The sequence below is a fragment of the Geotrypetes seraphini genome, chromosome 2 (genome assembly GCF_902459505.1).
Source record: "Geotrypetes seraphini chromosome 2, aGeoSer1.1, whole genome shotgun sequence".
Taxonomy (NCBI): domain Eukaryota; kingdom Metazoa; phylum Chordata; class Amphibia; order Gymnophiona; family Dermophiidae; genus Geotrypetes; species Geotrypetes seraphini.
Genome location: NC_047085.1, coordinates 34,880,391 through 34,894,123, shown reverse-complemented (window position 1 = coordinate 34,894,123; position 13,733 = coordinate 34,880,391). Strand labels below are relative to the sequence as shown.

General features: G+C 42.3%; 1 protein-coding gene across 4 annotated transcripts in view; it reads right to left on the bottom strand.

Moving 5' to 3' along the window:
• The window catches only part of ADCY8 (adenylate cyclase 8), a 588,267-nt gene that overhangs the window by 58,695 nt on the left and 515,839 nt on the right, over window positions 1-13,733 (bottom strand). For all 4 annotated transcript variants that reach the window (XM_033933219.1, XM_033933220.1, XM_033933217.1 and 1 more), the window contains one exon: window positions 7,037-7,118. In XM_033933219.1, coding sequence (XP_033789110.1) covers window positions 7,037-7,118 — 82 coding nt within the window. The remainder of the gene's footprint in view (window positions 1-7,036; window positions 7,119-13,733) is intronic.

Genomic DNA, 13,733 nt, shown 5'->3' with positions numbered 1-13,733 from the left:
TTCTTTCGGGATTTGCATATCCCGCCGTTGTCCGAGGTTCAGACGGAGCAGCTAACCAGTTTCTAATCCAATTTACCACTTTGGGTGTTAACTTCAGCCCAATTTATTCAGGAGTCTCCTATGAGGAACCGTGTCAAAGGCTTTGCTGAAATTTAAATAAATTACATCTAGCGCACATCTTTGATCCAATTCTTTGGTCGCCCAGTCAAAGTATTCAATCAGATTCATTGGGCACAATTTACCTTTAGTAAAACCAAGTTGCCTCGGATCTTGTAACACATTAGAATCTAGGAATTTCACTATCCTTTCCTTCAGCAACATCTCCATTATTTTTCCAAAAACCGAAGTGAGGTTTTCCAGCCTGTCGTTTCCTGCTTCATTTCTGCAACCACTTTTGTGAAGTGGGACCACACCCAATCTTCTCTAAGCCCAGGAAACCACTCCTGTCTCCAAAGATTTATTGAACAAATCTTTGAGAGGACCTGCCAGAACCTCTCTGAGTTCCTTCAATATCCTTCCACGATCCTGGACAATCAAAGACAATCCACTGAAAAGATAGCAGAGACCCTGGAGATATCATGAGAATGAGTAGGCTATATTATTCACGAGATTTTAGTCATAAAAAAGCTCTCAGCCAAATGGGTTACCAAATGTCTCAATACTGACCAGATGCATGTTTGAGTGGTTGCCTCACAATCCATTTTGGACCAAATTTTGGCAGGATTTTTGAACTGTCTCATAACTATAGATGAAAACTTGGATGTATGATCCAGAGACCAAAGAATGGGGATACAGTGGTTCCCCACATCCCAAGAAGTTCAAGACACAGAAGTTATCAAGCAAGGTATTGGCATCTGTCTTCTGGAACAAAGAAGGAATTTTGCTTATAGATTACCTGGAAAAGGGTACAATCATCGTGGCAAAGTACTGCATTGCATTGGGAGAGTCTTTGGACGTCGTGTACCTGGACTTCAGGAAAGCTTTTGACAGTGTCCCACACCGCAGGATGCTAAGCAAGATGGAATCGATGGGGTTAGGAGAGACACTAACTGCATGGGTCAATGATTGGCTGAGTGGCAGACTTCAGAGGGTGGTGGTTAATGGTACCCTCTCTAAAACATCGGAGGTGACCAGTGGAGTGCCGCAGGGCTCGGTACTGGGTCCACTCCTTTTCAACATATTCATAGGGGATCTGACTCAAGGGCTTCAAGGTAAAATAACACTATTCGCCGATGACGCCAAACTATGTAATATAGTAAGTGAATGCAGTTTACAGAATTATATGGCGCAGGACCTGCTTACATTGGAAAGTTGGTCCTCAACCTGGCAACTAGGCTTCAATGCTAAGAAATGTAAGATCATGCACCTCGGAAGCGGAAATCCATGCAGGACGTACTTCTTGAACGGAGAAACTTTAACTAGGACTTCAGCAGAACGAGATTTAGGAGTAATCATCAGTGCAGACATGAAAACTGCCAATCAAGTGGAGAAGGCTTCATCTAAGGCAAGGCAGATATTGGGTTGTATCAATAGAAGTTTCGTCAGCCGAAAGCCTGAAGTCATAATGCCGTTGTACAGGGCCATGGTGAGACCTCATCTGGAGTACTGTGTGCAATTCTGGAGGCCACATTACAGTAAAGATATGCGCAGAATTGAATCGGTTCAACGGACGGCCACCAGTATGATCTCGGGGCTCAAGGGTCTCTCGTACGAAGAGAGACTGAACAAATTGCAGCTCTACACTCTTGAGGAACGTAGGAAGAGGGGAAACATTTAAGTACCTCACGGGACGTGTCAAAGTGGAAGATGATATTTTCTTTCTCAAGGGACCCTCGGCCACAAGAGGGCACCCGCTCAAACTCAGGGGCGGAAAATTTAGAGAGTGGTTGATCATTGGAACAAGCTTCCAGTGCAGGTGATCGAGGCAGACAGCGTGACAGACTTTAAGAATAAATGGGATACCCATGTGGGATCCCTACGAGGGTCAAGATAAGGAAATTGGGTCATTAGGGCATAGACAGGGGGTGGGTAAGCAGAGTGGGCAGACTTGATGGGCTGTAGCCCTTTTCTGCCGTCATCTTCTATGTTTCTATGTTTCTTGACAAACTGAAGCAGCAACTGGACTCCAAACTAGAGAATGACACGGTGACAAAATTCATCACCGTTTCCGCGGATAACCACGGGAAACCATCTTCGTGTCATTCTTTAAGGAGAGAGGGAAGAATCAGAATATGAATGGCCACAACCACTGATCCTCAAGCTTTGCTTTGAAGAATGCTGGTGTAGAAGGACCAAGGTTGAAACAGACACTACAGAATGACAGTCTCTGGTATCCAGAGCACATATTGTGATGTCATAATGCCTCATTCTACCAGTGCCTAAGAGCCAATCACATCAGTGATGTCACAATGGCTTCATTATCCTTGGCTCACATAAGAATCAGAGTATGAATGGCCACAACCACTGACCCTCAAGCTTTGCTTTGAAGAATGCTGGTGTAGAAGGACCAAGGTTAAAATAGACACTAGAAAATGACATGGGATTATTTCCCGCGGTTATCCGCAGGGACGGGAACGGTGATGAATTTTGTCACTGTGTCATTCTCTACTCCAAATGATGAAGCAAGCTTTCAAAAGGAATTTTGTCTCTTCAAGACGATGGCACATCTCACAAGGTGGCCATTACGCAAAAGAAACTAGCAGATCTTCACTTTGAAGTTCTGAAACATCTGGCCTACTCATCTGATTTGGCCCCTTTAGACTAGTACCTTTTTCCTAACTTCAAGAAACACCTCAAGAGAAGAAAGTTTTCAAGCATTGAGGATGCCACACTAGCTGTTGACGACTGGCTTCCTATCCGTTTCTGCATATAGTTCAAACTCCTCTTATTGATTTACAAGTGCACTCACTCTGCAGCTCTTCAGTATCTTTCCTCTATCTCTCCCTATACTGTTCCCCAGGAACTCTTATCTGTATCTTATCTTATCTCTTATCTCTATCCTTCTCCTCTACTGCCAACTTCAGACTCCATCCCTTCTATCTTGCTGTTCCATATACCTGGAACAGACTGCCTGAGACAGTACGTCAAGCTCCATGTCTGGCAGTGTTCAAATCTAGGCTACAAGCCCACTTTTTCGAGGCTGCTTTTAACTTCTAACTCTTACCAATGTCATAGAAACATGAGGCAGATAAAGGCCAAATGGCCCATCTAGTCTGCCCATCCACAGTAACCATTATCTCTTTCTCTCTCTAAGAGATCCCACATGCCTATCCCAGGCCCTCTTGAATTCAGACACAATCTCTGTTTCTACCACCTCTTCTGGGAGACTGTTCCATGCATCTACCATCCTTTCTGTAAAAAAGTATTTCCTCAGATTATTCCGGAGCCTATCACCTCTTAACTTCATCCTATGCCCACTCATTGAAGAGTTTCCTTTCAAATGAAAGACTCAACTTATGCACATTTATAGTATGTATGTAGGTATTTAAACGACTCTATTATATCTCCCCTCTACCGCCTTTCCTCCAAAATATACAGATTTAGATCTTTAAGTCTGTCCCCATACGCCTTATCAAGAAGACCACATACCATATTAGTAGCCTTCCTCTGGACCGACTCCATCTTTTTTATATCTTTTGAAGGTGCGGCCTCCAGAATTGTACACAATATTCTAAATGAGGTCTCACCAGAGTCTTCTACAGAGACTACCTCCTTTTTCCTACTGGCCATACCTCTCCCTATGCAACCTAACATCCTTTTAGCTTTCGCCGTCACCTTTTCAACCTGTTTGGCCACCTTAAGATCATCACATACAATCACATAAGTTCTTCACCCCCTAAACTGTACCGTTCCCTCGGGTTTTTGCAGCCCAAATGCATGACCTTGCATTTCTTAGCATTAAATTTTAGCTGCCAAATTTCAGACCATTCTTCAGGCTTCAACAGGTCTTTCTTCATGTTATTCACACCATCTGGCGTGTCTACTCTAGTGCAGATTCTGGTATCATCCACAAAGAGGCAAATCTTTATCATTCTGTGAGAAATTCTGAAACCCCTATTTGTCCTACTTGTCTGTTTTGATTAGATTGTAAGCTCTATTGAGCAGGGATTGTCTCTTACATGTTTAATGTACAGCGGTACATACATCTAGCAATGTTATAGAAATAAGTGGTAGTATTAGTAGTGATTTCTAGCACAACCAAAAGAAACTGGCTGACTGGTGGCTTGGTGGCTAGAGAGCTTTGATTACAAGTACTAGTGACCTGGATTGGCCATCGTGAGGACAGGCTACTGGGTTTGATGGGTCATATGCCACTTTAAGGACATTTGTCTTTATTGAAAATGAGTCTCTTAGTGTGTTTATGGTTTGAATTTTTTTTTCACAATATGTCAAGGAGCGGTGAAATTTATGCCACTGTTACTAAGACACTAATTTTATGTGGTGTGCTTAATAAAGAGATGAAATGTCCTAGTTCTAATCTGCATAAAAACAGAAAATGACAGCAGATGAAGACCATATGTTCTATCCAATCTGCCCATTCATTCCATCTTCTATTCTCTACTATCCTTCTGTCTCTTCCTTAGAGATCCTTGGTGCATGTCTCATGCTTTCTTGACTTGAGATACTGTCTCCATCCCCTTCTCTGGGAGGTCATTCCATGCATCCATCACCCTTCCATAATGAAGCCTTTCCCTAGATTATTCCTGAGTCTACCCACTTTCACCTTCATCTTATGTTCTCTGGTTTATTTATTTTTTTAAAAAAATGATAAACCGCTTAAATCTTCCTTTCAGTTGAAAGAGACTGACCTCCTGTGCATTTATGCCATGTCTCTTATCATATCTCCCCTGTCTGCACCTTTTGCTGGGGAAGCTAGGGAGGGGGGGGGTCTTTGAATGCAAAATATGTGTTTATACCTAGCACTGTGATGATCCTGCATGAAGCATGTCCCATAGTAAGAGGGGGCACCAGCACCTGTCCTCCTCTCTGCCCCCCTGCTTCTTTTCCCCCACTACTGTATTCATGCACCCCATTCCCTTCCCCTGTACCTCTTTAACATTCCCAGCGTGAGCAGCAGTGTCGGCTCTTTCTCTGATGTCACTTCCTGGACCCGCACCTAGGAAGTGACATCAGAGGAAGAGTCAACGGTGACATGAGCAGCAGTTTGGGGTTGCTACTCGCACCGGGAATGGTAAAGAGGTACAGGGGAAGAGAAGGGGCACATGTGAGTGGCAGGAAGGGGTGGGGAAAGAGCAAATGGGGGTGGAGCACCCTTGCCCCGGGCACTTCTTACCCTCGCTACGCCACTGTGTAAGCATCATCCACCTGGTATGTCCCAACAGAAAAAAATAAAAGATGCGATCCACGGGTATTGGATCAATGAATCGAATTTACATTTTCTTGATAGTGGAGGAGCCAACCTTTCAATATTTGGCTTTAACTTATTTCATGCTCGATTAAGAAAATATTGCAAGCCAAATACTGCAGCAGATTAAAATTTTTATTTTCACTAGATGCACTTGGTAGATGATATTATTACAAACGGAATAAAAGTGGGAATGGACAACAGTCTTTTCAAATCAAGTTTCAAGTTTCTTTATTTTTGATACACCGTCTATCAAAACAAATGTCTAGATGGTGTACAATATAAAAAGATTATTAAAGACAATTAAAATAGGTAAATAAAAGCAATATTTTATCAAATATTAAAAATACTAGACGAATTCGGATTACCGTACATGAAATGGAAGGAAAGTAGGGGAGGGAAAGTTTGTTTAAAATACATCGAAGTAAAATTAATAAAAAAGGACGGTAAATGGGGGGTGGTAAAAACATTAGGAGTGGAATCATTTCAAAAAAGTATCAGATGTTTCAAAGCTTCACATGAATCAAGGAGTTAAGAGGCTGAATCTAGTACTAAAGAATAAAGGCATCTTTAAAGAGGAAGGTTTTAAGTTTGGCTTTAAATTTTTCCAGGGAGTTCTCTAATCGAACGTCTAATGGGAGGGCATCCCACAAAGTGGAGAGCTGAAAGGATCAATAAAAACATAAATTTGTATGGATCCACAAAGACGTCGCCCCGACAGAGCACCACATTTCTACGTAAAAAACACCTGCCTCAGGGGTCAACGTAATCCACTAAAATGTAAGGACAATATAAAAACATACTCCCCCCTTTTACAAAACCGTAGCGTGGTTTTTAGCACCGTCCGCGGCGGTAACAGCTCCGACGCTCATAGAATTCCTATGAGCGTCGGAGCTGTTACCGCCATGGCCGGAGCTAAAAACCATGCTACGGTTTTGTAAAAGGGGGCATCATTTCAACATATATCTTACAATTAAGTTAAAATTACAAAGAGGACATAATGTATACCAGGGGTAGGGAACTCCGGTCCTCGAGAGCCGTATTCCAGTCGGGTTTTCAGGATTTTCCCAATGAATATGCATGAGATCTATTTGCATGCACTGCTTTCAATGCATATTCATTGGGGAAATCCTGAAAACCCGACTGGAATACGGCTCTCGAGGACCGGAGTTCCCTACCCCTGATGTATACTATCAAAATAAACATATATAACCAAAGCGGACACATGAATATGAAAGTGCTGTTTGCGCGCTTCTTTGGTGCACGCGCTGTGAAAGTTTGGGGATGTGTAGTTCTTCTTTCTGCCTTTTAGAGTGGGGGGGGTCAAAATTGTGGTTGTGCACTATTTTGGCGTAAGCTATGTTACAGTTTGAAGATGTGCAGTTCTTTTTTTATGCTGTTTTCATTGTGATGTACCTGTTTGTATTTTTTGCGTGATTTTGTATGTGATTATTGTTCCCCGCTTAGATTTGTGGATAGGTGGGTTATAAATAATTTTAAATAAATAAATAAATGAATGGCAAAATATCTTAGCAAGAAGACCAAAATGAAATGATAAAAATACCAAACCTCAATTGAGATATTGTAAATGAAACCACCAGTGCATATTAAAAAGTATAGCTGATATTTTTAAACAGCAAAACCAGCGATTGTATGGAATATTTGCATTACCTGCTGTCCATGATAAAACACAGCTAACAGAAACATTGCCATCAATAGCAAGGATGCCTCTTTTGTCCCCAGGAAGTCTGTGCTGGAAAACAAAAAAGATAAAGCTCTACTTTATTGATCTCCGAGCATAGATTTTTGGTCTGCTGCTGCCGTTTCCATTAAAAGGCACTTACTGTCCAACCTGTAACAAAGATTCCACAGTCTGAAAGGGAGACATAAGGAGGGCTTTTATTATTTCATTTATCTACTGCCTTTTTGCAGAAATTCACCCCAGGCAGTGAGCAGTTTGCAAATTAGACACAGGCAGAGTACTATTATGGTGACAACATGACTGTAATGCTATCAACATAGCACTGCAGTCATGCAGGTAAAAACTTGGAACAAGGCAAATTAAATTATAGTAATAACAATAATATCATACAGTACATTAAAACAATGCAGTAAAATATTCATATAATGAGAGGCATGATACTTACGGTGACAACACAAACCACTTTAAAACATCTTTATAGACATGAAACCCAGATAAATAAGATATGGTATAACTAGGGTTACCATATGGCTCCAGAAAAAAGAGCCTTGTTTGGGCAGAATTGGGACCACATTGGATAAAGCTAAGGGGTCCTTTTGCTAAGACGTGCTAGCTGTTTTAGTGCATGCTAAACGCCAACGTGTCCATTATAGTCTATGGACGCATTAGCGTTTAGTGCACGCTAAAATGGCTAACGCGTCTTAGGGCTCCTTTTACTAAGCTGCGATAGCAGTTTTAGCACGCGCAGAATTGCCGCGTGTGCTAAACCCACGCTATGTGGCTAGAACTAATGCTGGCAGTTCAATGCTGGCATTAGTGTCTAGCGCGCACAGCAATTTAGCACGTGCTAAGCGTATGCTAAAACCGCTATCGCAGCATAGTAAAAGGAGCCCTTAGTAAAAGGACCCCTAAGTGTCTCTGCCCCTTTCAATACATATATTTTTTGACTGATTCAGTCAATGGCTAAAATAATGAGCTGAATATCTGAAATTATTTAGAAATATATTCAAATTTTGGTTTCGCTGACTGCTCACCAAAAATAGTCTCCCTGGTTCGATGCGAAAATTAATAATGAAATAATACAAATATTAACATTTTTATTCAAAAATGGAGAAAAAGTGAGGTAGCGGTGGACTCGTGCTTTTGACCTGAGGGCACGCTGCATGTTTGTTCCCTTCAGTTGGTTCCTTCTATTGAAATTCTTCTTAATAATAAAAGAATAAGAAAATGCAAAAAGTAAAATAATAAAGAATTACAAAACAAACATAGACAATAAGGGGCTCATAATAAAAAAAAAAAAAGTCTAAAAAGTGGCCTAAATGGGTACTTGGACGATCAAAAAGCCTGATCGTCCAAGTACCCATAATCAAAGCTGATTTTAGACGTATCTAAAACCAACTTAGGCATTTCTCTTGCCTCTAAACGCATAGAGCGAAAAGAGACATTTTTAGAGGAGGGGAAAGGGCGGGAGGTGGGTGGGAGGTGGGCTGACCTAGACATAGGCGTACAGCAGGTATAACCAAAAGTTTAGGCAGGTTGTCTAGTCGGCATTTATACATTTTGATTTAGACCAAGTCAAAACAGGTATATGTGCTGCAAAAGGGGCCGCTGAGCTGATCGTTGCAGCTCAGCAGACCCAGCAACCTGCCTACCGCCTACTGAAACTTTCGCTGCAGGAGAGAGGGCTCATCTCTCCTGCCGCGATGGTGATTGCCCACCACCATCCAAACCACGGCACTTCGGGGTGAGCATCGCAGCAGGGCATCTCCCCCTGCCGGCGATCCTCACCCCGAAGTGCTGCAGTTCGGAGGGGGGGTGGGCAATCACCATTGCGGCGGGAGAGATAAGCTATCTCTCCTGCAGCAATCAGCCCTCCCCCGTGACTCGATCTGGGCAGGAGAGAGCCCAAGCCCTCCTGCCCGGCGACACCCCCCGACCATATCGGGGCAAGAGGGAGCCCAAGCCCTCTTGCCCCACCAACCATACCTTCCTTGATGAAGATCGGGGCAAAAGGGAGCCCAAGCCCTCTTGCCCCGTGAGCCTTGACCCTCCCCGACGAAGATCGGGGCAATAGGGAGCCCATGCCCTCTTGCCTCGTGAGCCTGACCTTCCCGGATGAAGATCGGTGCTCCCAATTGCCCTGCCAGCCCAACCTTCCCGGACGAAGATCTGGGCAGGAGGGAACCCAACCCCTCCTGCCCAGGTGAACCCCCTATCCCCCACCCCCACTAAAATACAGGCAGGAGGAATCCCAGGCCCTCCTGCCCTCAACACCTCCCCCTCCCACGGTCACCCCCAATCCTCGATCGACCCTCCCGCTGACCCACGAGAACCCCTACCCGCCGACCCCTCGACACCCCCCACCCCCAATCCCCCTTCCCGTATCTGTAAACGATGTCCGGACGGACAGGTGCCAAGCCTGTCCATCCGGCAGGCCAGACATCTCTCGAATGGCTGGCCTTAGGGCCTGATTGGCCTAGGCGGCTCAAACCCCACCCACAGGTGGGGCCTGAGGTGCCTGGGCCATCCGGAATAGGCCCAGTAGCCTTAGGCCCCACCCATCTTCTGTTATTTGAGACTTGGAAAGTTAGGCATTCGGCTAGGAAAATTCGTATGTTTATGGAAATTTGGAATCCGTATATTCAAAATCTTTCACCTATGGCAAGAAGTTTAATTCTTAATGATTTACATTGAAGCTATGATTATTTATCTAAAATTCCAGTTCTTTATTTTTATTATTCTTTATTTTTGTCAACTTCCATTTGGTTTGGGGGTTTAGTTTTTGGGTTATTTTATTTCTTTAATTAAAGATTTACATATAATTAAAAGGGGTAGGGATGGGAGGAGGAGGGAATTGAGGAATTGAAAAAGGGCGTTTGAACTTGAGAATGTATTAAGGTTTATTGTAGATAATATGGAAATATATTTTGGAGGAATAATAGAACTATGTTTGACAAATATTTTTATGAATATAACCGTTATGAGTTTAATTTGTATTATATTTTTCTATGTGTATATATCCCTTCAATAAAATGTTATAAGTTAAGAATAAGTAGGGTAAAAGGGGGATGGGGAGAAGGGAATAAAGGGGTGTAGGGGGGGTTGAAATAGGTCATATGGAAATATAGTTTGGAGGAATGATAGAAATATGTATGGAAATATCATAATTGTGAATTTAATTGTAGAGCATATCTATTTGTACTATATTATTGTATATTTACTTGTTTCCTTCAATAAAATGTTATAAAGTAGATGAGGATGAACGTCATCAGAAACTGGACTCTGGAAGCAACTGGAAACTAGACTGTAGAGTTGAACTCCGGACACTACTGAGAAGTCAGGATATTCTGGAATCAGGATCAACACAGGAAGTCTTCTGGCGATTCTATGCTCGTTATTTCTATAGCAGTGCATCGCAAACTGTGTGCCTCCTGAGATTTCTGGTGTGCCGCGACACACTGGCGAGGAGGAGAGTCATCCACGCCGGCTGCCTGCCTGCAGGACGCACCTCTCACGGCGAGGAAGTCGGCCGGCGCAGATGACTCTCCTCCTGGCCAGCGGCTCTCCTCTTCTTCCTGCACCTCCTGGATCCCTGTAATGGCGGGGTCACGGGTACACAGGCCTCCGTGCATGCTTGGATGTTGATGTGATGATGTCACACCTGCACGTGATATCATTGCGTCGACTTCCAGGTGCTTTAGTTTGTGAGACACTGTTCTATGGTACCTAGATGAACGCGCGTAAGACAAAGATGCGCCGACAATGGTGCCCAGACAATAACACGCAGAATGTCTGCGTGCTGGATTTAAACAGTATTTTAAAGCGCTCCGAGGGGTGTGTGTGAAGGGGGAGCCCCCCCCACACACTTTACTTAGAACTGTTGGCGCTCCCATGGTGGGGGGTGCTGTGGGGTGTGTAGGGATAGTTCCGTATTCACACCTGTGGGTTGGGCCTCTATGATGTCACCAAGCCTGAACCATTGTCTCAAGAAATATCTCTGCAAGCAACTTTCCAGCATGAATTTTGCAAGAAGAAAGAAGTACACAGCTTTGCTGTTTCTGCCTGAATGTTATACTATTCAAGGACAGTCATCTGTGCTTTAATAATGGGACAGTGTGAATCTTGAAGAAATTATCCTGTTCTTATCTATCTAACGGCCCTGGGTCTTCCAGCCTATATGATACTTTTCTACAGAAAGGCTATTCATCCAAGTCTGTTTCTGGATTGGTCCGAGAGGTCATCTGATGAGATACAAGAAAGACTGCTAATTAATTAATTAGTTAGTCTGTGATAAGGTCCGGGGAAGCTCAGATCTGCTCACAGATGTTCAATATGTAAACTTTTTCTTTCAATAATTAGACCTGTAACCCGGGCTGTAAGATACCTCGTGTGACTCTCTGCCTAAGAGAAAGAAATTCAGACATTTAAAAACGGCTCTGAACTCGGCACGGAACGGGATTTATTTGCAGATGATTTATAGCCTCATCAAGGATTGTCAACACGTGTGCCTTTAACAACCGGATTCCTGACGTCTACCAAACCTGCCAAGAAGTTTTTCCTTCCACCTAATTTCGTCTGAGAGGCTAATCTTAAAGTGAGATTACGGAATTTACACTCTTATCAGCTGGGTTAGATAAGGATCACTTGTGATAAGGAGAAGGGTTAAAAAGCTCCATTGGTGATAATATAATCATTTGCTAATCAGGGATTATTATTATAAGGAATTGTGTAGTGTGTATTTAACAAGTAGAATTACTCAATTGTCTAACCATTAGATTGTGATAATTATGTACTGAGTTTCATTTGTGTAATCAGATATTTTGTGAACAATATTTAGATTCTGCAGCTGGTTTGTGAATTATATTTTTCTATTTTCATAATAAAGATATTTCTCATTAGCCTGGGTTTTGTGTCGTATAATTAGACCATGATATTTGGACTTGAATAAGAGGTTATGGTTTTCCCTAGGTAACAGAGACGTAACGTGTTTATAATACTGCTAAGTGAACCATAAATCCTTCTACAGGTGGGGAACACCCCATTATAGAGTAAAAAGCCTTTCCCCCTCTTTTTTAGGGAAAAATTACAGTTTCCTCTGTAATGGGGGGGGGGGGTTTCCCCCATCCCCCCAATGCGAGCGCCAACAGTTCTAAGTGGGGGGGGGGTCACCCCCTCAGAGCGCTTTAAAATACTGTTGACCCGTCACCCTGTTTAACCAAACAAAAATGTTTTTGCCTCCCTCTGTAATGTAACTGTAAATGTGTCCTTCTTTTTCTGGTTCCTATTGCGTTTCTAAATTCTTGTGAAAAATAAAATTATTTTTGAGAAAATCTATTCTCTATTTACTTGAACTAAGGCCAGTAATGTAATGTAATTTATTTCTTGTATACCGCTACATCCGTTAGGTTCTAAGCGGTTTTAAGAAAATATACATTTAAAATTAAAATAAGAAGTAAGAAAGGTGCTTAATAAATTCCCTTTCTGTCCCGAAGGCTCACAATCTAACTAAAGCACCTGAAGGTTGTTATAGAAGTGAAAAATTAATAAGAAGATTAAGGTTAAACATTTTAACTAGACAGCATTAATCTGAATAGTACTTTGGTAGTGTAAGAGAGGAGAAAAAAGGAATAGATGTAAAAGGGGAGAACCGTTGGACAATAGAATTTTGGAGAGAATTTAAATGAAGGAGATAGAACATAATAAAGGCTGAATTAAAAAACAATAGTTAAGGATAAAGAAAATTCATAATATGATGAGAAAATAAAGTATAAATGAAAAATAGTGTCTTTAATCTCAGTTTCAGCGTCATTGATGAGTTAGGATCAAGCAAGCTGCTTCAAGCAACTGGGCAGACTTGCACGGTCTGTGTCTGTATATGGCCGTTTGGTGGAGGATGGGCTGGGGAGGGCTTCAATGGCTGGGAGGGTGTAGATGGGCTGGAGTTCGGCAGTTGGAACCCAAGCACAGTACCGGGTAAAGCTTTGGATTCTTGCCCAGAAATAGCTAAGAAGAAAAAATTAAAAAATTTAAATTGAATCAGGTTGGGCAGACTGGAAGGACCATTCGGGTCTTTATCTGCCGTCATCTACTATGTTACTATGTTACTTTCAAGACTTGTCCCTACAATGCCCAGCAAAATAAACCTCCCTCAGGTAGCGCAGCGCAAGTAACAGGGCACAGCGGTAGTCAGAATTCAATAATCAATAGACTGCTCTTTTAAACTTACAACTGACCCTTTAGTCATCAGTCAGAGAAAAATTCAATTTACTTTACTTCTTACTTTTATCGCTAGTTGAACTGACTTTCAATTAGCAGAACTTTCAGTTCAAATCTAAACTTCCCACTGTCAATACTTATCTCAGTCTTTAAACAAGAACTGTAAAATAAATCCTGCTCAAGCTGCTCAAACTCCTACTGAACTTAATTAAGAGAAGTTTTTCAATACTAAGTCCTCCTGAAATTCTTTACGTACTCTTTCAGACTTCTAAAATTTCTCTTCTCCAAACGTCTTTCTAAAACCTCTGAAATTGCTTTACAATCTCTTCAAATTACTTGAAATCACTTCTTACACTTCTCAACTGTCAAATAGAGAATGACACGGGGAAAAAAAATCTGTCCCCGTCACTGGACCACCATCCCCTTCACCGCCCTGTCCCCGCCGTCCAC